Source organism: Pseudophryne corroboree, chromosome 1 (genome assembly GCF_028390025.1).
Source record: "Pseudophryne corroboree isolate aPseCor3 chromosome 1, aPseCor3.hap2, whole genome shotgun sequence".
NCBI lineage: Eukaryota > Metazoa > Chordata > Amphibia > Anura > Myobatrachidae > Pseudophryne > Pseudophryne corroboree.
The window spans coordinates 417,189,392-417,211,616 of NC_086444.1; the positions used below are offsets into that span (position 1 = coordinate 417,189,392).

At 48.3% G+C, this 22,225-nt stretch overlaps 1 protein-coding gene across 4 annotated transcripts in view; it reads left to right on the top strand.

Moving 5' to 3' along the window:
- Nucleotides 1-22,225, top strand: part of EWSR1 (EWS RNA binding protein 1) — a 150,442-nt gene that overhangs the window by 48,419 nt on the left and 79,798 nt on the right. For 3 of the 4 annotated variants that reach the window (XM_063913331.1, XM_063913332.1, XM_063913334.1), the window contains exon 6: nt 7,178-7,345. The exons of the other annotated variant lie outside the window; for it this stretch is intronic. In XM_063913331.1, coding sequence (XP_063769401.1) covers nt 7,178-7,345 — 168 coding nt within the window. The remainder of the gene's footprint in view (nt 1-7,177; nt 7,346-22,225) is intronic. 4 annotated transcript variants of the gene reach the window in all.

A 22,225-nucleotide genomic window follows, 5' to 3' on the forward strand; every position in this document is an offset into this window, starting at 1 on the left:
TACAATGCCCTAAGTCAGGCAAAACCCCTGCTTCAAAACCAGCCGGTACTGATCCAGTCAGACAACATCACGGCAGTCGCCCATGTAAATCGACAGGGCGGCACAAGAAGCAGGACGGCAATGGCAGAAGCCACAAGGATTCTCCGATTGGCGGAAAATCACGTGTTAGCACTGTCAGCAGTGTTCATTCCGGGAGTGGACAACTGGGAAGCAGACTTCCTCAGCAGGCACGACCTCCACCCGGGAGAGTGGGGACTTCATCCAGAAGTCTTTCAAATGATTGTAAACCAGTGGGAAAAACCACAGGTGGACATGATGGCGTCCCGCCTAAACAAAAAGCTAGAAAAATATTGCGCCAGGTCAAGAGACCCGCAGGCGATAGCTGTGGACGCTCTGGTAACACCGTGGGTGTACCGATCGGTTTGTGTTCCCTCCTCTTCCTCTCATACCAAAGGTACTGAGGATAATAAGGAGAAGAGGAGTAAGAACTATACTCATTGTTCCGGATTGGCCAGGAAGAGCGTGGTATCCGGAACTTCAAGAAATGATGTCAGAGGACCCATGGCCTCTACCGCTCAGACAGGACCTGCTGCAGCAGGGGCCCTGTCTGTTCCAAGACTTACCGCGGCTGCGTTTGACGGCATGGCGGTTGAACACCGGATCCTGAAGGAAAAGGGCATTCCGGAGGAAGTCATTCCTACCCTGATAAAAGCTAGGAAAGAAGTAACCGCAAACCATTATCACCGCATATGGCGATATGTTGCGTGGTGTGAGGCCAGGAAGGCCCCAACGGAAGAATTTCAGCTGGGCCGGTTCCTGCACTTCCTACAGTCATGGGTGACTATGGGCCTTAAATTGGGTTCCATTAAGGTCCAGATTTCGGCTCTATCGATTTTCTTCCAGAGTGAATTGGCTTCACTACCTGTAGTTCAGACTTTTGTTAAGGGAGTGCTGCATATTCAGCCCCCTTTTGTGCCTCCAGTGGCACCTTGGGATCTCAACGTGGTGTTGGATTTCCTAAAGTCACATTGGTTTGAGCCACTGAAAACCGTGGATTTAAAATATCTCACGTGGAAAGTGATCATGTTGTTGGCCTTGGCTTCGGCCAGGCGTGTTTCAGAATTGGCGGCTTTGTCATGTAAAAGCCCTTATCTGATTTTCCATATGGATAGGGCAGAATTGAGGACTCGTCCCCAGTTTCTCCCCAAAGTGGTATCCGCTTTTCATCTGAACCAACCTATCGTGGTGCCTGCGGCTACGAATGACTTGGAGGCTTCCAAGTTGTTGGATGTAGTCAGGGCCCTAAAAATTTATGTTTCCAGGACAGCTGGAGTCAGGAAGACTGACTCGCTTTTTATCCTGTATGCGCCCAACAAGTTGGGTGCACCTGCTTCTAAGCAGACTATTGCTCGCTGGATCTGTAGTACGATTCAGCTTGCACATTCTGCGGCTGGACTGCCGCATCCTAAATCAGTAAATGCCCATTCCACGAGGAAGGTGGGCTCTTCTTGGGCGGCTGCCCGAGGGGTCTCGGCTCTTCAACTTTGCCGAGCTGCTACTTGGTCAGGGGCAAACACGTTTGCTAAATTCTACAAATTTGATACCCTGGCTGAGGAGGACCATGAGTTCTCTCATTCGGTGCTGCAGAGTCATCCGCACTCTCCCGCCCGTTTGGGAGCTTTGGTATAATCCCCATGGTCCTTACGGAGTCCCCAGCATCCACTTAGGACGTTAGAGAAAATAAGAATTTACTCACCGGTAATTCTATTTCTAATAGTCCGTAGTGGATGCTGGGCGCCCATCCCAAGTGCGGATTGTCTGCAATACTTGTATATCGTTATAGCTCAACAATAACCCTTTAGTTAAGCAATCTGTTGAGAGGCTCAGTTGTTATCATGCTGGTAACTGGGTATTGTATCACGAGTTATACGGTGTGGCTGGTATGAGTTACCCAGGATTCAAAATCCTTCCTACTTGTGTCAGCTCTTCCGGGCACAGTATCCTAACTGAGGTCTGGAGGAGGGTCTTAGTGGGAGGAGCCAGTGCACACCAGTAGTTTAAAAGCTTTCTTTATAGTTGTGCCCAGTCTCCTGCGGAGCCGCTAATCCCCGTGGTCCTTACGGAGTCCCCAGCATCCACTACGGGCTATGAGAAATAGAATTACCGGTGAGTACATTTTTATATTTTGGGGGGATTTTGTTCTCAAAGGTCCCTAGTCCCTGTTTACAGGTGACTGGTACTACTGGAGTGGGTTTAGTGTTCCCACTCTGGGCTGCCGCTGGAGGCCACCACACTTTGGTCACTGGGGCCCCATTCTTCTCTTCGTGATGCAGGATGCGGCAGGGATAAGGTACAGGACAGCCACAATCTGTCACTGACCGTATTGGTTTGTCCCCTCTATTGTTTTTCTTGTGTGATTAAATGGCCTCGGTAGTTTATTTTTCCTGTTCAGTGTGGCTCAAAGCTGGCTAAGGGTAGTGCAGACCCTCTGTACTTCGTGCTTTGATGCATCAGTGGTGGATCAGCAGGGATGTTCCACAGATCAGTCTATGCCCCCATGAGCCAAGAACATGGTGGATGCCATTTCGGATTTGCGTCAGTCTAGATCGGAGGCTGAATCTGCTCAAACTCGGGTGGAGCCTCTGTGGGCCCAGAATATGGGCAAGTGTCTTACTGATTTAACTCATTCTTTAAATAAGTTTGTAAACTCTGCCAGCAGTTCCACTGCTACTAAACGACCACAACAGTTACCAGCTATAACATTTCCGGGGGAGGAGTTGGGTTCTCTGACATCTCCATTGGAAGAGGGGGAGGTAGATCCTGAATGGGACGAAGTTTCGGCTTGGGAAGACTAGGAGCTATCTACTAGCTCAGGTGTTAGATTGCTGATAGAAGCCATTCGTCAAACTCTTAATATTCAGGATACGGCAGTGGCGGAGACTTCCTCTGCCTTTTTCAAACGACAGAAAAGACAAGTTACTGCCTTCCCTCCTTACTCTCATTTTACATATATTTTAAAAGAACCCTGGCTTAAACCGGATTCTCGTTTCCAGGCTCCTAAGAAAATTTTCTATATCCTTTTACGGAGGAAGATACAAAAATTTTGGGAAACAGCCCCAAAGGTAGATGCTCCTATTTCACATTTGGCAAAAGCTATGGTTATTCCTTCTGTACAGTCCGTGACTTTAAAAGACCCTACAGATAGGAAGATAGAAGCAATACTAAAATCTGTTTTCTTTATCAGGTGTCTCTCTCTACGTCCAATTCTTGCTGGAGCCTGGGTCCTTAAGGCCGTGGATGAATGGCTAGCACAGGTCGTATCTGGAATGCAATCGGACGATTCGTCGGAAGCCATTCAATTAGCAGAACAGATCTCGGAGGCTCTTGCTTATGTGGGTGAGGCCTTGTTAGATTCTGTTGCGCTACAGTCCTGTGTTTCTGCCTTGACAGTGTCGGCAAGACGGTCTCTTTGGCTTAGGGTTTGGAATGCTGATTCGTACTCGAAGCAGACCTTGACGGCAGTTCCCTTTTGAAGGGGAGTTTCTTTTTGGGTCGGAGTTAAAGAAGATTATTTCAGATACTACAGGAGGAAAGAGCCCCTTTCTTCCATCTGCGCCTCAAAAACCGAAACCTACGAGGTTTCGGTCCTTTCGTACGCAGGGCAGAGTTAGTTTCCATTCCTTTCGTGCTTTCTCCAGATTTCCACGAAGAGGGTCATTCAGAGGTAGAGGATCTCGGGCTACTCGCAGACCTGCCAGTAAGCCTGCCGACAAGCCTGATGCATGACGTTTCAGGACTTCAGGAGGGATCGATGAAGGTTGGGGCTCGGTTACTGTAGTTCAGGGACGTGTGGCTCCTGTCGAAACCAGATCGGTGGTTAATGGGGGTCATATCCAGAGGATAAATGTTGGATCTCGAAGAACCAGTTCCATACCGTCTGTTCGTCACCCCTCTCCCAGACGATCCCTCCAGACGTCAAGCTCTTCAGGCAACTGCAACCCTCTTACAAAATGGAGTAATCCTTCCGGTTCCCACTCAACAGAGGGTCGGGGTTTTTACTCGGGTCTTTTTCTCGCGGACAAACCGGACGGTTTGTTTCGACACATTCTGAATCTCAAAGCCCTCAACCCGTATCTCTCAACCCAAAAATTCAAAATGGATTTCATTCGCTCAATTATCGCCACCAAGGAGCCAGGGGAATATTTGGCTTCAATAGACATAAAAGACGCCTACCTACATGTCCCTATTTGGATAGGTCATCAATCTCTTCTGAGATTTGCAGTCTGACCTTGGCATTTTCAGTTTCAGGCTCTTCCCTTTGGTCTATCCACGGCTCCTCGGGTGTTTACAAAAGTCATGGGTCATATAGTAGCGGTTCTCCGTTGTCAGGGGGTCAACATCACTCCATACTTGGGCGATCTGTTAGAGAATCGCCTCTGACGAGGCCTTGACCATCAGAACCTGCGTCTAACGATAGAGACTCTGCAGTCATTCGGATGGATAATAAACTTTCCAAAGTAGTCTTTACTCCCTTCCCAGAAAATTATTTTTCTGGTACTTTTATTCGACACCAGCAGCCAGAAGGTGTTTCTTCCTTCGGAGAAGATTCAGGATCTGCAGTCCAGAATTCGGACCCTATTGCACTTACCGGTAGTGTCGGTCCTCAGATGCATGCAGGTGTTAGGCAAGATGGTGTCTTCCTTCGAGGCAGTCCCATACGCCAGATTTCATGCCCGACCTCTTCAGGCTCAGATTCTCAGCTGTTGGACTCGGATGGAACTGCGTCTCGAATTGCAGTTGATCCGCTTGTCGGTAAAGACTGTCACTTCACTGGTGGCTTCACAGTCACAATTTGAGAAAAGGAGCACCGTTCATGTTTTGGTCTTGGATGATGGTCACCACGGATGCAAGCCTCAGCAGTTGGGGAGCAGTGTTCCAGACTCATCACTTCCAAGGGCGCTGGAACAGTCAGTCGAAATTACAGATCAACATTCTGGAGTTGAGGGCAATCCGGTATGTACTCCTTCAGGTTCAAACCATGATACAAGGTCATCCAGTTCGTGTGCAGTCCGACAATGCCACAGCAGTGGCTTACATAAACAAACAGGGAGGAACTCGAAGCTGGTCCGCCATGAGAGAAGTCGCTCTGATTCTCACGTGGGCGGAACGTTGGGTTCCGGTAATATCCGCAATTCACATTCCAGGAGTCGAGAACTGGGAAGCGGATTTTTTGAGTCTTCACACAATTCATCCGGGAGAGTGGGAACTTCACCAGGAAGTGTTTCTCTAGTGGCCCGCTGGGGAATGCCTGACGTAGACCTAATGGCGTCTCGTCTCAACAAGAAGCTTCCTCACTACGGCTCGCAGACTCTGGATCCTCAAACATTTCTTTTCGATGCTCTAACAGCCCCGTGGCAGTTTCAACTGGGATAAGCGTTTCCGCCAATTCCACATCTACTTCAACGCATTCGGCAAGCAAGAATGTCTCGCAATAATTCTGGTGGCTCCAGATTGGCCGCGCCGACAGTGGTACACTATTGCAACGCATGGTCGTCGGGGACCCCTTTCGTATCCCCCTGCGACCAGATCTTCTTCAAGGACCTTGTCGCCACCCAGATTTAAGTCTGCTGGCTTTGACGGCTTGGTTCTTGAATCCAACATTTTAAGAGCTAAAGGTCCTTTCTTGTTCTGTTGTGCAGACGATGATTCAGGCTAGGAAACCGGTGACTTCTGGCATTTACCATAGGGTATGGCGTATTTACATTGCTTGGTGCGAAAAGCGGGGCTTGACTCCGCATTTGTTTAAACTTCCTCGCCTACCATCTTTCCTTCAGGAGGGTCTCGATAAGGGTCTGAGGCTTTCTTCACTAAAGGGTCAGGTTTCGGCCTTGTCGGTTCTTTTTCAAAAGAAACTAGCGATCATTCCAGAGGTTCAGACATTCCTTCAGGGAGTTCTTCGGATTCAACCACCTTTTGTTCCTCCCTGGGATTTAAACTTGGGTCATTACGGCCCTTCAAAAATCTCAATTTGAGCCTTTGGAATCTGTAGAACTACGTTATCTAACACTAAAAGTTGATTTTCTTTTGGCTATTGCCTCAGCTAGACGAGTGTCTGAGTTGGCGGCTCTTTCTTGCAGGCCACCCTTGTTAGTTTTTCATGATAACCGGGTGGTTCTGCGGACTAAGTCTTCTTTCCTTCCAAAGGTTGTTTCGGCCTTCCATTTTAAATCAGGACATTGTTCTTCCAGCATTTGCTTCGTCGTCTTCCGGGGAGAACTCCCATTTGGCTCTCTTGGATGTTGTTCGGGCCTTACGTATTTATTTGTCTCGCACGGAATCTTTCCGTCGTACGGATACCTTGTTGGTATTGATTGATGCTCCCAAACGAGGTTGGCCGGCTTCCAAGAACACTGTGGCCCGTTGGGTAACTTCGGCCATCAGACAGGCATACGTGTCTTCAAATGTTTCGGTTCTTGACTCGATTAGAGCTCATTCGACTAGAGCTGTTGGAGCCTCTTGGGCTGTTCGCGGTGGTGCATCTATTGAGCAGCTGTGCAGGGCGGCGACCTGATCGTCAGTCCATACTTTCACAAAGTTTTACCGTTTTCATACTTTTGGCTTAGAGACTGCCTCTGTTGGGTGTCGTATTTTACAGACTGCTATGCCGTCCACGTCTCCCTCCTCTCATTAGCTTGCTTTGGGAAATCCCACAAGTAACTGCGCAGCGTCCCCCAGATGGAAGACGGAGAAATAGGGATTTTTGTTTACTTACCGTAAAATCTTTCTGAGTCCATCTGGGGACGCTGCGATCCCTCCCGTAAGTTTGTCTGGTTTATTTGTTTTTTTTGTTCTGGTCTCTCTCCTTTGGCTTGGCCAAACGTTAACTGAGTTGATGGCTGGGCAGGGAGGGGTTAGAGGGGGGAGGAGGCAGTTTGTTTAATAGATTCCGTGCCAAACTCCACTACCACACACCCCTAACCCCACAAGTAACGGAGCAGCGTCCCCCAGATGGACTCTGAGAGAGAGATTTTACGGTAAGTAAACAAAAATCCCTATTTTGTGACTTGCTAGCATTATAGAAGAAATCACTTATTGTCATTCTGGATGCTATATTGGTGAAACCTTTTTTTATTTTTTAAATGGGCCCTTTTTTTTTCCCCATCACCTCTGTCCCAAGACCTCAAGATGGAAGCAAACCAGCGGACACCAGCCAGCCTCCGCCAAGTACAGCCACCTATGCCCAGCCCAGCCTGGGTTACAGTCAAAGCAGCTATAGCTATCCCCAGGTCCCAGCCAGCTACTCGGTGCAGCAGGTGAATGCCCCTCCATCTTACCCACCATCAAGGTACTGTCTTTTCTTGCATTACTGACCTACTAACCCACAGTTAGTGCAATATTTTAAAATGTAAGAAATCCCCCATCTCTTATACAGAAACATTTTAAACTTTTTCTCTTTCATCCACTAGGGGACACTGGAACATTCTTGTACAGTAGGGGTGTGAAGCTTGCAACCGGAGGTGCGGCACAATCTAAACTTAGCTTTGTCTGCACATCCGGCTCCTCCCCCTTCATATCCCTCCTCCCTCAGTTTGAAAAATTGTGCCTAGGAGGTACAAGGCACAGAAGGGAGCTCCTGCTCCATTACAAAAGAGCATCACTAAGGCTGCGTCAACCTAATGAAAAGGGGGACAAAAGTCTTGAAAAGAGACAATGATCCCTACTAAAGGGGATCTGCATCTCTCTCCTTCAGAAAATCCGAAGCATCAATTTTTTTTATTTCTCTAACGTCCTAGTGGATGCTGGGAACTCCGTAAGGACCATGGGGAATAGCGGGCTCAGAAGGAGGCTGGGCACTCTAGAAAGATCTTAGACTACCTGGTGTGCACTGGCTCCTCCCACTATGACCCTCCTCCAAGCCCCAGTTAGATTTCGTGCCCGGCCGAGGTTGGATGCACACTAGGGGCTCTCCTGAGCTCTTAGAAAGTTATAGTCTTAGAATTTGTTATTTTCAGTGAGACCTGCTGGCAACAGGCTCACTGCAGCGAGGGACTAAGGGGAGAAGAAGCGAACTCGCCTGCTTGCAGCCGGATTGGGCTTCTTAGGCTACTGGACACCATTAGCTCCAGAGGGATCGACCGCAGGCCCAGCCTTGATGTTCGGTCCCGGAGCCGCGCCGCCGTCCCCCTTACAGAGCCAGAAGCAAGAAGATGGTCCGGAAAATCGGCGGCATGAAGACTCTGTCTTCACCAAGGTAGCGTACAGCACTGCAGCTGTGCGCCATTGCTCCTCTCACACACTTCACACTCCGGTCACTGAGGGTGCAGGGCGCTGGGGGGGGCGCCTGAGGCAGCAATAAAAACACCTTGGCTGGCTAAAATACCTCAATATATGGCCCCAGGGGCTATATATGAGGTAAATACCCCTGCCAGAATTCCATAAAAAACGGGAGAATAGGCCGCGAAAAAGGGGCGGAGCCTATCTCCTCAGCACACTGGCGCCATTTTTCCCTCACAGCTCGGCTGGAAGGAAGCTCCCTGGCTCTTCCCTGCAATTACTACAGTACAGTAAGAGGGAAAAGAGAGGGGGGGCATTAAAATTGGCACTGTATACAGTATATTATATAAAAAGCAGCTATTAGGGACATAACTCAGTTAGTCCCTGTATATATATAGCGCTCTGGTGTGTGCTGGCATACTCTTACTCTGTCCCCCCAAAGGGCTTTTGTGGGTCCTGTCCTCGTTTAGAGCATTCCCTGTGTGTCTGCGGTGTGTCGGTACGGCTGTGTCGACATGTTGAATGAGGAGGCTTATATGGTGACAGAACAGAGGCCGATATATGTGATGTCGCCCCCTGTGGGGCCGACACCAGAGTGGATGGATAGGTGAAAGGTATTAACCGACAGTGTCAACTCCTTACATAAAAGGGTGGATGACGTAACAGCTGTGGGACAGCCGGCTTCGCAGCCCGCGCCTGCCCAGGCGTCTCAAAGGCCATCAGGGGCTCAAAAACGCCCGCTCTCTCAGATGGCAGACACAGATGTCGACACGGAGTCTGACTCCAGTGTCGACAAGGTTGAGACATATACACAATCCACTAGGAACATCCGTGACGTGATCCCGGCAATAAAAAATGTGTTATACATTTCTGACTTTAACCCTAGCACCTCTAAAAATGGGTTTTAGGTTTGGGGAGAAAAAACAGGCAGTGTTTTGTTCCCCCATCAGATGAATAAATGAAGTGTGTGAAAGCGTGGGTTCCCCCGTTAAGAAACTGGTAATTTATAAAAAGTTACTGATGGCGTACCCTTTCCCGCCAGGTGGATAAGTTACGCTGGGAGATATCCCCTAGGGTGGATAAGGCGCTCACACGTTTGTCAAAAAAAAAAAAAAAAGGTGGCACTGCCGTCTTAGGATACGGCCACTTTAATAGGTGCCTGTTGATAAAAAACAGGAGGCTATCCTGAAGTCTGTATTTACACACTCAGGTACTAGACTGAGACCTGCAGATAGTGCTGCTGCAGCGTGGTCGGTGACCCTGTCAAACAGGGATACTAGTTGGCAAACATAAAAACATATTAAAGACGTCGTCTTATATATGGGGGATGCACAGAGGGATATTTTGCCGGCTGGCATCCAAAATAAATGTAATGTCCATTCTGTCAGGAGGGTATTAGAGACCTGTCACTGGACAGGTGATGCTGACTTAAAAAGCGCATAGAGAGCCTTATAAGGGTGAGGAATTATTTGGGGATGGTCTCTGGGACCTCGTATCCACAGCAACTGCTGGGAAGAAATAATTTTACCTCAGGTTTCCTCACAGACAAAGGTACAGTCCTTTCGGCTTCAGAAAAGCAAGCGGGTCAAATGGCGCTTCCTTTCTGTACAGAGACAAGGGGAAAAAAGCTGCACCAGTCAGCCTGTTCCCAGAATCAAGATTCTTCCCCCGCCTCCTGTGAGGCCACACCATGACGCGGGTGCTCCACAGGTGTAGCCAGGTACGGTGGGGGGCCGTCTCAAAAATTTCAGCAATTAGTGGGCTCGCTCACAGGTGGATCCCTGTTTCTTTCAAGTAGTATTTCAGGGGTACAAGCTGGAATTCGAGATGTCTCCCCCCAGCCGTTTCCTAAAATATGCCTTGCTGACAACTCCCTCAGGCAGGGAGGCTGTGCTAGAGGCAATTAATAAGCGGTATTCCCAGCAGGTAATACTCAAGGTGCCCCTACTTCAACAAGGACGGGGTTACTATTCCACACGGGTTGGGGTACCGAAACCGCATGGTTCGGTGTGACCCATTTTATATTTAAAATCCTTGAACACAAAAATTCAAGTTCAAGATGGAATCGCTCAGGGCGGTTATTCCAAGCCTGGACGAGGGGGATTACATGGTATCCTGGGACATCAAGGATGCTTACCTGCATGTCCCCATTTACCATCCTCTCCAGGAGTACCTCAGATTTGTGGTACAGGATTACCATTACCAAGTCCAGACACTGCCGTTTGGACTGTACATGGCACCGAGGGTGTTTTATCAAGGTAATGGCCGAGATGTTGATACTCCTTCAAAAAAAAGGGAGTTGTAATTATCCCGTACTTGGACAATCTCGTTATAAGGGCGAGGTCCAAGGAGCAGTTGGTAGTCGGGGTAGCACTATTTTGGAAAGTGCTACAACAGCATGGTTGGATTCTAAACAGTCCAAAGTCACAGCTGGTTCCTATGACACGTCTACTGTTCCTGGGGATGGTTCTGGACATAAACCAGAAATTGTTTCTCCCGGAGGAGAAAGCCAAGGAGTTGTCATCTCTAGTCAGAGACCTCCTGAAGCCAAAATAGGTAGCAGTGCATCATTGCACGCGAGTCCTGGGAAAAATGGTAGCTTCCTACGAAGCAATCCCATTAGGCAGGTTCCATACAAGAACTTTTCAGAGGGACCTGTTGGACAAGTGGTCCGGATCGCATCTTCCGATGCATAGGCTGATAACCCTGTCTCCAAGGACCAGGGTATCTCTACTGTGGTGGCTGCAGAGTGCCCATCTTCAAGAGGGCCGCAGTTTCGGCATACAGGACTAGGTCCTAGTGACCATGGATTCCAGCCTTTGAGGCTGGGAGGCAGTCACACAGGGAAGAAATTTCCAGGGACTTTGGTCAAGTCAGGTTATTTCCCTACACATAAATATTCTGGACCTGAGGGCCATTTACAATGCCCTGAGGCCGGCAAGGCCTCTGCTTCAAAGCCGGTACTGATCCAATCAGACAACATCACGGCAGTCGCCCATGTAAACCAACAGGGCGGCACAAGAAGCAGGATGGTGATGGCAGAAGCCACAAGGATTCTCCGATAGGCGGAAAATCATGTGTTAGCACTGTCAGCAGTGTTCATTCCCGGAGTGGACAACTGGGAAGCAGATCTTCTCAACAGACACGACCTCCACCCGGGAGAATGGGGACTTCCTCCAGAAGTCTTCCAATAGGATTGTACACCATTGGGAAAGGCCACAGGTGGACATGATGGCGTCCCGCCTTAACAAAAAGCTATAAAAGATATTGCACCGGGTCAAGGGACCCTCAGGCGATAGCTATGGACGCTCTGGTAACACCGTGGGTGTACCAGTCGGTTTATGTGTTCTCCCCTCTGCCTCTCATACCAAAGGTACTGAGAATAATAAGGCGAGGAGTAAGAACGATACTCGTGGATGGCCAAGAAGAGCTTGGTACCCAGAACTTCAAGAATTTATATCAGAGGACCCATGGCCTCTGCCACTCAGACAGGACCTGCGGCAGCAGGGGCCCTGTCTGTTCCAAGACTTACCGCGGCTGCGTTTGTCGGCATGGCGGTTGAGCGCCGGATCCTGAAGGAAAAGGGCATTCCGGAGGAAGTCATTCCTACGCTTACTAAAGCCAGGAAAGAGGTTACAGCAACTCATTATCACCGCATATGGCGAAAATATGTTGCATGGTGTGAGGCCGAAAGGGCCCCAACAGAGGAATTTCAACTAGGTCGATTTCTGCATTTCCTGCAAGCAGGAGTGACTATGGGCCTTAAATTGGGTTCCATTAAGGTACAGATCTCGGCTCTGTCGATTTTCTTTCAAAAAGAACTAGCTTCAGTACCTGAAGTTCAGACATTTATAAAAGGAGTGCTGCAGAGTCAGCCCCCGTTTGTGCCTCCTGTGGCACCTTGGGATCTCAACGTGGTGTTGAGTTTCTTAAAATCACATTGGTTTGAACCACTAAAAACCGTGGATCTGAAATATCTCACGTGGAAGGTGGTTATGTTATTGGCCTTGGCTTCTGCCAGGCGAGTATCAAAGTTGGCAGCTTTGTCTTGTAAAAGCCCTTATTTGATTTTCCATATGGATAGGGCAGAATTGAGGACTCGTCCCCAGTTTCTCCCAAAGGTGGTGTCAGCGTTTCACCTGAACCAGCCTATTGTGGTGCCTAGGCTACTAGGGACTTGGAGGACTCCAAGTTGCTAGACGTTGTCAGGGCACTGAAAATATGTTTCCAGAACGGCTAGAGTCAGAAAATCTGACTCGCTGTTTATCCTATATGCACCTAATAAGCTGGGTGCTCCTGCTTCTAAGCAGACTATTGCTCGTTGGATTTGTAGTACAATTCAGCTTGCACATACTGTGGCAGGCCTGCCACAGCCAAAATCTGTCAATGCCCATTCCACAAAGAAGGTGGGCTCATCTTGGGCGGCTGCCCGAGGGGTCTCGGCTTTACAACTTTGCCGAGCAGCTACTTGGTCAGGGGCAAACACGTTTGCAAAATTCTACAAATTTGATACCCTGGCTGAGGAGGACCTGGAGTTCTCTCATTCAGTGCTGCAGAGTCATCCGCACTCTCCCGCCCGTTTGGGAGCTTTGGTATCATCCCCATGGTCCTTACGGAGTTCCCAGCATCCACTAGGACGTTAGAGAAAATAAGAATTTACTCACCGGTAATTCTATTTCTCGTAGTCCGTAGTGGATGCTGGGCGCCCATCCCAAGTGCGGTTTATCTGCAATACTTGTACATAGTTATTGTTAACTAAATCGGGTTATTGTTGAGCCATCTGTTGAGAGGCTCTATTGTTTCATACTGTTAACTGTGTTTCATATCACGAGTTGTACGGTGTGATTGGTGTGGCTGGTATGAGTCTTACCCGGGATTCAAAATCCTTCCTTATTGTGTACGCTCGTCCGGGCACAGTACCTAACTGGGGCTTGGAGGAGGGTCATAGTGGGAGGAGCCAGTGCACACCAGGTAGTCTAAGATCTTTCTAGAGTGCCCAGCCTCCTTCGGAGCCCGCTATTCCCCATGGTCCTTACGGAGTTCCCAGCATCCACTACGGACTACGAGAAATAGAATTACCGGTGAGTAAATTCTTTTTTTTTTTTTTTTTGCATTGCCATAGGACTCCCATAACTGTGAGTACTGTTGGTAATCAGGGACCTAGTTAATAGAAGATATAGGGTTAAAATGAATTTACTGGGGTTTTTAATCCCACCTGAAACTGTATTAAAATGCTGGCCAGGCTTAGATGTTAAAAGGAGACCCATATTTAAACCGGGTCTGACTAGATAAACAGAGGCCAGCTCCAGAGACCTGCTTCACGCTGCTGCCTTCCGCTGAGGTAATGGGAACCTGAGCGGGGAGAGTAGCTGAGCAGATAGCAGCGCAGCATCCCCCCGCCGTCCCCCCTCTCCTCCTCTCAGATGACATCGCAGCTCTCAGCCGCAGCGCCTCGGCGCGCCCTTCACTGATCACGGGGTGGAAGGGGAAGACTGAGGCAGACTGTCTCCCGGAACACCCTCCTCCGCACTCCAGTGCTCTATACGGCCGCGGCAAGGGCCCGGCGGCCCTCCTGCGACCTTTGCTGAACGGGGGGAGGGAGAGTGTATCCACCTCCCTCTGCCGGAGCCGACAATCTCGGGCCCCCTCCGCAGGTCCGGCAGTCTTTTCCTTCACAGGGCAGGGAGGAAGTGTGTGTCCCGTACTCCGCCAGCGCAGGAAAGCGCGGCACGGGGAAGAGATGAGTGAAAGATGCGGCAGGACACGCTGGTCTGTCAGCGTCCGTTTAGAAACACTGCGCTTACGGACACGGCGCTGGGGGATCTTTATTAATATAATAAAATGTCACTGCTTTATTAATATAATAAAATTTCACCGGTGGCCATTTTTAAGCATTTAAAAGGCGCTAATGTATACGCCCCCATTAGTGGACAGTCATAACGGGGAGGGTTCCTTTTATAACAAACAAGGAGTATACTCCCTCTGCTGGACACTTGTAGGTTAGGTCTCTGATGCAAAGGATTTTCCATATGTTTTTAAAAGGCATGTTGTGTTATATTTTCAAAGGACTTCTAATTCAAAGATCCTGTGAAAATAAAGGGACAGACTGGATATCAACCCTGACCTTATGCGAGGGTTGCAACGAGGCTGCTGTTTTTTATTTTTTTTCAGTATAGAGAATAATACAGCCGGATGAATCCAGTGTACCTTGTTCCCATCATATGTTATGGTCTTTTTATTCCTATTATAAAAGGAGAAAGCACTGCAGAGTGTCCTGTGGGGGTGCGTTTTCAACAAAAGCACCAACCAAGAACACTCAAACGTATTTCCTGTAAGGTAACTCCAGTATACCTTGGACTTGCATAAAACTCTATATTTATTTATACATAATACCCCCAACGGACGCTGCTGACAGGTCCGGCGGAGGAGGGAGCATCAGAAGATATCAACCCACTCAACTTTAACTGGACAACAGTTGGTGGTTTGTGGGTGATAGATAAATTACTATTTATTTGATTAAGTAATTATTTAGTTATTTTTTAGTAGGAGACTGAATATTTCCAGCTGATTGAAAATACTCTTCAAAGCTCCCAACATTTCAATGTCCTTTCTACTCCTATTTTAATAAGGTGGAATTTCGGCTGAGTGGTATGTTTGTTTATCTAAAGTAAACAAGACCACAAGGATTTATTTTAGTGTCTCAAATAAAACCAGAGCACTACAGTTACCAGCCCGGGTGTGTGCGGCAGTTGAGAATGGGCACACAATTAGGGGGCAATGGTCCGTCGGTCAGGAAAACATGCTCTGACATATAGTCTGCATTGGTGTATGGGCTGCGGGCCCATCCACAACCGGGAGGGAATTCGTAGTTAGGATTACTCCATCCGCACAGGTATAACAGAATGTGCGAAAACTGTACGGAGACCCCTCCCTAGCCTACAGTAGAAGTGGGACGTGGAGGTGGCTCTTATAGAAAGAAAGTGAACCGTTGGAAGCATTAATTGAAACAGTAAAGTCTTCCAAATTCCCAAGTACAGTGTGCCTAGCTGTGCATATACTGAGAAGAGCATCCCGACCTCAGCCATATCACTCAAATGGTTTTCTGTGGCTAACAGAAGGGGAAAAGATCTCACCGTTGGGAACTCACCCCTGCTTAGTCTGGCAACAGGCAAGGTGTCGTAGGTATGTTGGTTTAACATTGAAATCCATCTTTGAGTGTAAGACCACCACAACAGAGAAGTACTTATCACAGAAGACTGTTTGTGCTTCGGTAAAACGGTTATAGTTACAGCGATTTCCCTGTGAGGCTACGTTTTCCTTGGTCCACGAATCAAACAAGTGGATTTCACAGCGGAAGAATCAATCATTCTGCCTACCGGGTATCATGGAGATATTCCAATGGGCAGTAGTCTGAGTCAACTAGATTATTTCCCAGGGCTACAAGATAGACTTTCATCAACGCCCTCAGTTGTTTCTTTACAACTGAATTGCCTCAGAATCCGCTGAAGCAGGAACACTACAAACTGCTATTCAAAAGCTACGGCACACACATTTAATTTTTCCAATTCCGGATTCTCAATAAGAGACGGGATGTTGTTCATATCTTCTTGAGGTGCCACAAATCAGTCAGGCCAATACTCATATAAAACTTGTAAACCAATTTCTAACGGTTTACAGATTTAGGAAGTGGTGTCCGTGGACATGGAGGCTGCTTACCTTCATGTGCAAAGTTGGACTTCTCACCAAGCGTATTTATGATTCGCGTTGGAAAATATATATATATATATATATATATATATATATATATATATCTCAGGGATACTCAGATAACACATCAATTTTTCATTCAACACGGCTGGATTGTGAACTAAATGAAAGCCAACCCGATACCAGTGCAGAGGTTTTAATTCCTAGGTCTAATACTAGACACTAGGCTCTTGAGGGGGTTTTATCCCAGAGAACGTGATCCAAGACAAAAAAAGGCAATTAAAAAAAAAAAAAAAAAGTTTCCTTCAACGTTGGCTTCACGAAGGATTCGTTTGTTGACACAGGTCAGGACCTCGTTACTTTGGTCGTTACACAAGTATCTCGCTGCAGGCAAGAGATTCGAGGTTTGGTATTAGAGGATCCTCACAACGGAGGCCAGTCTCAGAGTTTTGGGGTGCCGTCCTGGAAGGTATCGTTTTCAGGCCAGTTGTACGTCACAGGACAGCAGTCTACCCGTAAGCATTCTAGAACTAAGAGCAGTTTACAATGATCTTCTCTTTGCCGAGGACCTGGTGAAGGAGTAACATTTGACAATGTCACAACGGCAGCACCATAAGCAGTCAGGGAGAAACCAAAAATAAATGTGTTAACATGGAAGGAAGCCGCAAGGATCCCATTGTGGTCAGAAAGGCGCAACACCATCCTCTTGGTGGTGGTCATTCCAGGAGTGGGAAACTGGAAAGCAGGTTCTCTCAGTCGCCAGGACATGCATCTGGGAGAGTGCTGCCTACATCCACGGATTTGCGACATGGTGGTGAGGAGATGGGGGTCTACCTCAAGTCGACCTAATGGCGTCTCGGCAAAACCATCAGCTGCCCAGATAGGTGTCCAGGACAAGAGATCTAGCAGCAGAAGAGGTGGACGCATTAACACTTCCTGGTGTTATAGGAGGGTTTACATTTTTCCACCTTTCCCACTCTTACCCAGGGTTCTGAAAAGGTTGAAACGAGAACGAGTGTGGGCGATTCTAATCGCACCAGATTGGCCCCGCAGGAGTTGGTACTGCGAGGGTTACTAGCGGAAGATCCTTGGTGGTCACCTCAGAGAGAGGACCTGCTATCTCTGGACCGTTCCTACACCCAGACCTGAACAGGCTGCATTTAACGGCGTGGTTATTGAAACACAGATCTTAAAAAGCAAAGGGATACCAAGAACGGCGATTCCTACGATGATTACCACTAGGAAGCCAGTCACTGCCATGCACTACTACTGGATTTGGAAGAGGTACATGGACTGGTGTTAAGAACGTGGGTGGAATTCAACAAACTTCCACTTATCCAGACTTCACCTTTTCCTTCAGGCCGGTCTAGATGTAGGACTGATGCTGGGCTTTCTGACGGCTCAACTTTCGTCTCTCTCCATCCTATTTCACAGCGGTTAGCATCCTTGCCAGAGGTTCAAACCTTTTTTTACAAGGGATTTCTGAGGATACTAACCCCCTATTCATCCTCCCACTGCACCATGGGGCTTACATTTTGATGTTGAAATTTTTGAGATCACCAACTTTTGAGCCATTAGCAAGACCAGACCTGAAATCTCTCTAGGAAGGTCACATTTTTGCTTGCCTTGACTTCGACCAGGCGGGTTTCTGTTTTGGGAGCCTTATCGTGTAAAAGTTCCTTTTTAATTTTTCATGAGGATAGGGCAGAACTACGTACAAAAGCAGATTTCCTTCCTAGGGTGGTTTTTGGGTTTCACGTTAACCAGCCAGTTGTGGTCCCATCTTTCCAGGGTTTCGCAGATGGGGACGTGTCCTTGGATGTTGTCCGAGCTTTAAGAGTATGCGTACAAGTTACGTCGTCCTTCAGAAAGTCGGACCATTTGTTTGTTCTATCTGATGATCCAAAGAAGGGTTGGCCAACATATAGGCAGTCTTTGTCTTGATGGATTGGCCATTCGGCAAGCTTATCTTTCCTGTGGTAAACAGGTTCTGGTTCAGACGGGTGCTCATACCACCCGATCAGTGGGTGCCTCATGGGCGGCTGCCAGAGGTGCTTCCACTACTCGACTTTGCAGAGCGGCGATGTGGTCCTCAGCCCACACGTTCGCGTAATTTTACAAGTATGATACCTTTTGCGTCCGGAGATTCTAAGTTCGGACGTTTAGTTTTGCAGGCCACCGACAGCAGTCCCTCCCTGTGGGATAACTTTGGACGTCCCCTACTGTATAAGACTGTTCCAGTGTCCCCTAGTGGATGAAAGAGAAAAGAGGATTTTGGTACTTACCGATAAATCCATTTCTCTGAATCCTCTAGGGGACACTGGACGCCCGCCTCGGTGCTGTCAACCTGCTGTGTTCAAAGTTCTTTTTAAGACAGTTCGTGCAAACAGTGTTAGTTTTCGGTTAAGAGTTCTTGGCCGCTGTTCGATATGTTGTACGGTTCGGTTCCTCGCCAGGTGCTATAGTATCATGTCCTATTCTCTCAGTCAAATTTTTCAAACTGAGGGAGGAGGGATGTGAAGGGGGAGGAGCCGGCTGTGCAGACAATGCTAATTTTAGATTGTGCCACACCTCCGGTTGCAGGCTTCACACCCCTACTGTATAAGACTGTTCCAGTGTCCCCTAGAGGATTCAGAGAAATGGATTTATCGGTAAGTACCAAAATCCTCTTTTTTTCAGTGATGTGCCGAACAGGGTTTTATGGGGAGAACATATTGTTAATGTCCTGATTTAAGTGTTGAAAGATTTGTTCAGAAAGATCCCTTGCACTATAGTCAGTGTTGGTGCCTGTCCCACATCAAGTATATACCATGGAGTTTGAACTTCTGGCATTTGGTTCTGTAGTGTTTATAGATTTCACCCATTGCCTGCAGCTTGGCACATCATGTGCAAAGAGGCTCTTTCCTGGACATGAGGGAAAAGCTTTCTCCCATTTCTGGCCCCATGATACAACCCTGATGTGCATTAGTTTAACTCTAACTTGGATAGCATGATACGGGACTAGTAAACTTCCCCTGGTGTGTGAAGATACAGATTAGAAAAGCATGATCAAAAGGTGTATAATATAAAGTCTGTCTTCCATTAGTGCACACTGGTGTGGTTGTGTGTGTTTTTAATTTTTTTCTTGATGGTTATTTCTCCTTTTTAATGTGCCAGATTTTCATCCTCTTGCACCTCCAGTTAGCGCAGAGGTGTCGGACCTTATGGGGGCAACAATTGAATCTGCCTCATTCAGTCTTAACATACTGATGTTCCCTTCCCTATAAAACACTCATACTTCCAATAGAACTTTTTAGAATGTTCCTTTGAAGAGGGTCACATGTTAGCTGGTTGGTTGAGCATCAAAATCATTAGCAGGAAGGCTTACTTCTGAATTGCGGGAGAACTTCTGGACTCACTCGTGCTTGGAGTGCTTCCTGTGTTTCATGTGGAGTCTAGATCTACCAGCAGCTTTTTTCATTCTCATCTATGGTGACACAGGCATTAAACCGTGGGTATAGGTGGTAAGCTGAGCGAGGCACAGAACATTTAAATTCTGCTTTAAGCAGAATTATTGATGGGGACAACTGATTTTAATTAGGTCTTCCCAGAGCAAGGCACCCAGGGAGGGGGGTGCTCCTGCACTGCACACTTGTTGCATTGTATGGAGGTTCTCTCCTCCCAGGCCCCAGACCACGATCGTCTGTCTGTTTTGCTACTTCTCAGAGGGAAGGGCTTTCAGCCACTCTTCTACCCATGAAACAGCATGGGCGTCCTCACTTTCGCAACAGCTTGTTCAATGTCTTGAAGCTCTGAGACCCCTCCCCCTAAGCCAGTTTTCTCTGACGTCCTAAGTGGATGCTGGGACTCCGTAAGGACCATGGGGATTAGCGGCTCCGCAGGAGACTGGGCACAACTAAAGAAAGCTTTAGGACTACCTGGTGTGCACTGGCTCCTCCCACTAAGACCCTCCTCCAGACCTCAGTTAGATTCTTGTGCCCAGCTGAGCTGGATGCACACTAGGGGCTCTCCTGAGCTCCTAGAAAGAAAGTATATTTAGGTTTTTTATTTTACAGTGAGATCTGCTGGCAACAGACTCACTGCAGCGAGGGACTAAGGGGAGAAGAAGCGAACCTACCTAACAGGTGGTAGTTTGGGCTTCTTAGGCTACTGGACACCATTAGCTCCAGAGGGATCGACCGCAGGACCCGACCTTGGTGTTCGTTCCCGGAGCCGCGCCGCCGTCCCCCTTACAGAGCCAGAAGCATGAAGAGTCCGGAAAATCGGCGGCAGAAGACTTAGGTCTTCACCAAGGTAGCGCACAGCACTGCAGCTGTGCGCCATTGCTCCTCATGTACACCTCACACTCCGGTCACTGATGGGTGCAGGGCGCTGGGGGGGGGGGCGCCCTGAGGGCAATATATGACACCTTGGCTGGCAAATCTACATCATATATAGTCCTAGAGGCTATATAGATGTAAAATTACCCCTGCCAGTATTCCAGAAAAAGCGGGAGAAAGTCCGCCGAAAAAGGGGCGGGGCTTCTCCCTCAGCACACTGGCGCCATTTTCTCTTCACAGTGCAGCTGGAAGACAGCTCCCCAGGCTCTCCCCTGTAGTTTTCAGGCTCAAAGGGTTAAAAAGAGAGGGGGGGCACTAAATTTAGGCGCAATATATGTATACAAGCAGCTATTTGGGGAAAAATCACTCTGTGTTAATCCCTGTATTATATAGTGCTCTGGTGTGTGCTGGCATACTCTCTCTCTCTGTCTCCCCAAAGGACTTTGTGGGGTCCTGTCCTCAGTCAGAGCATTCCCTGTGTGTGTGCGGTGTCGGTACGGCTGTGTCGACATGTTGGATGAGGAAGGTTACGTGGAGGCGGAGCAGAGGCCGATAAATGGGATGTAGTCCCCTGTGGGGCCGACACCAGAGTGGTTGGATAGGTGGAAGGTATAAACCGACAGTGTCAACTCCTTACATAAAAGGCTGGATGACGTAACAGCTGTGGGACAGCCGGCTTCTCAGCCCGTGCCTGCCCAGGCGTCTCAAAGGCCATCAGGGGCTCAAAAAAGCGCCCGTTACCTCAGATGGCAGACACAGATGTCGACACGGAGTCTGACTCCAGTGTCGACGAGGGTGAGACATATACACAATCCACTAGGAACATCCGTTACATTATCTCGGCAATGAAAAATGTGTTACGCATTTTCCACATAAAAGGGGTTTTATTTTTGGGGAGAAAAAGCAGCCAGTGTTTTGTTCCCCCAGCAGATGAATGAATGAAGTGTGTAAAGAAGCGTTGTTTCCCCCGATAAGAAACTCGTAATTTCTAAAAAGTTACTGATGGCGTACCCTTTCCCGCCAGAGGATAGGTCACGTTGGGAGATATCCCTTAGGGTGGATAAGGCGCTCACACGTTTGTCGAAAGGTGGCACTGCCGTCTTAGGATACGGCCACCTTGAAGGAACCTGCTGATAAAAAGCAGGAGGCGATCCTGAAGTCTGTATTTACACACAGGTTATATACTGAAACCTGCAATTGCCTCAGCATAAATAGTGCTGCTGCAGCGTGGTCTGATACCCTGTCAGATAATATTAATACGCTAAGACAGGGATAATATTTGCTTATTTTGAGCATATTTAAGACGTTGTCTTATATATAAAGGATGCACAGAGGGATATTTGCCGGCTTGCATCCAGAATTAATGCAATGTCCATTCTGCCAGGAGGGTATTAGAAACCCGGCAGTGGACAGGTGATTCTGCCTGTAAAAGGCACATGGAGATTCTGCCTTATAAGGGTGAGGAATTGTTTGGGGATGGTCTCTGGGACCTCGTATCCACAGCAACAGCTGGGAAGAATTTTCTACCTCAGGTTTCCTCACAGCCTAAGAAAGCACCGTATTTTCAGGTACAGTCCTTTCGGCTTCAGAAAAGCAAGCGGCTCAAAGGCGCTTCCTTTCTGCACAGAGACAAGGGAAGAAGGGAAAAGAAGCTGCACCAGCAGCCAGTTCCCAGGATCAAAAATCTTCCCCCGCTTCCTCTGAGTCCACCGCATGACGCTGGGGCTCCACAGGTGGAGACAGGTGCGGTAGGGGCGCGTCTCGGGAACTTCAGGGACCAGTGGGCTTGCCCACAGGTGGATCTCTAGGTTCTGCAAATAGTATCACAGGGATACAGGCTGGAGTTCGAGGCGACTCCCCCTCGCCGTTACCTCACATCAGCCTTGCCGGCTGCCCTCGGAGAAAGGTGGTACTGGCGGCAATTC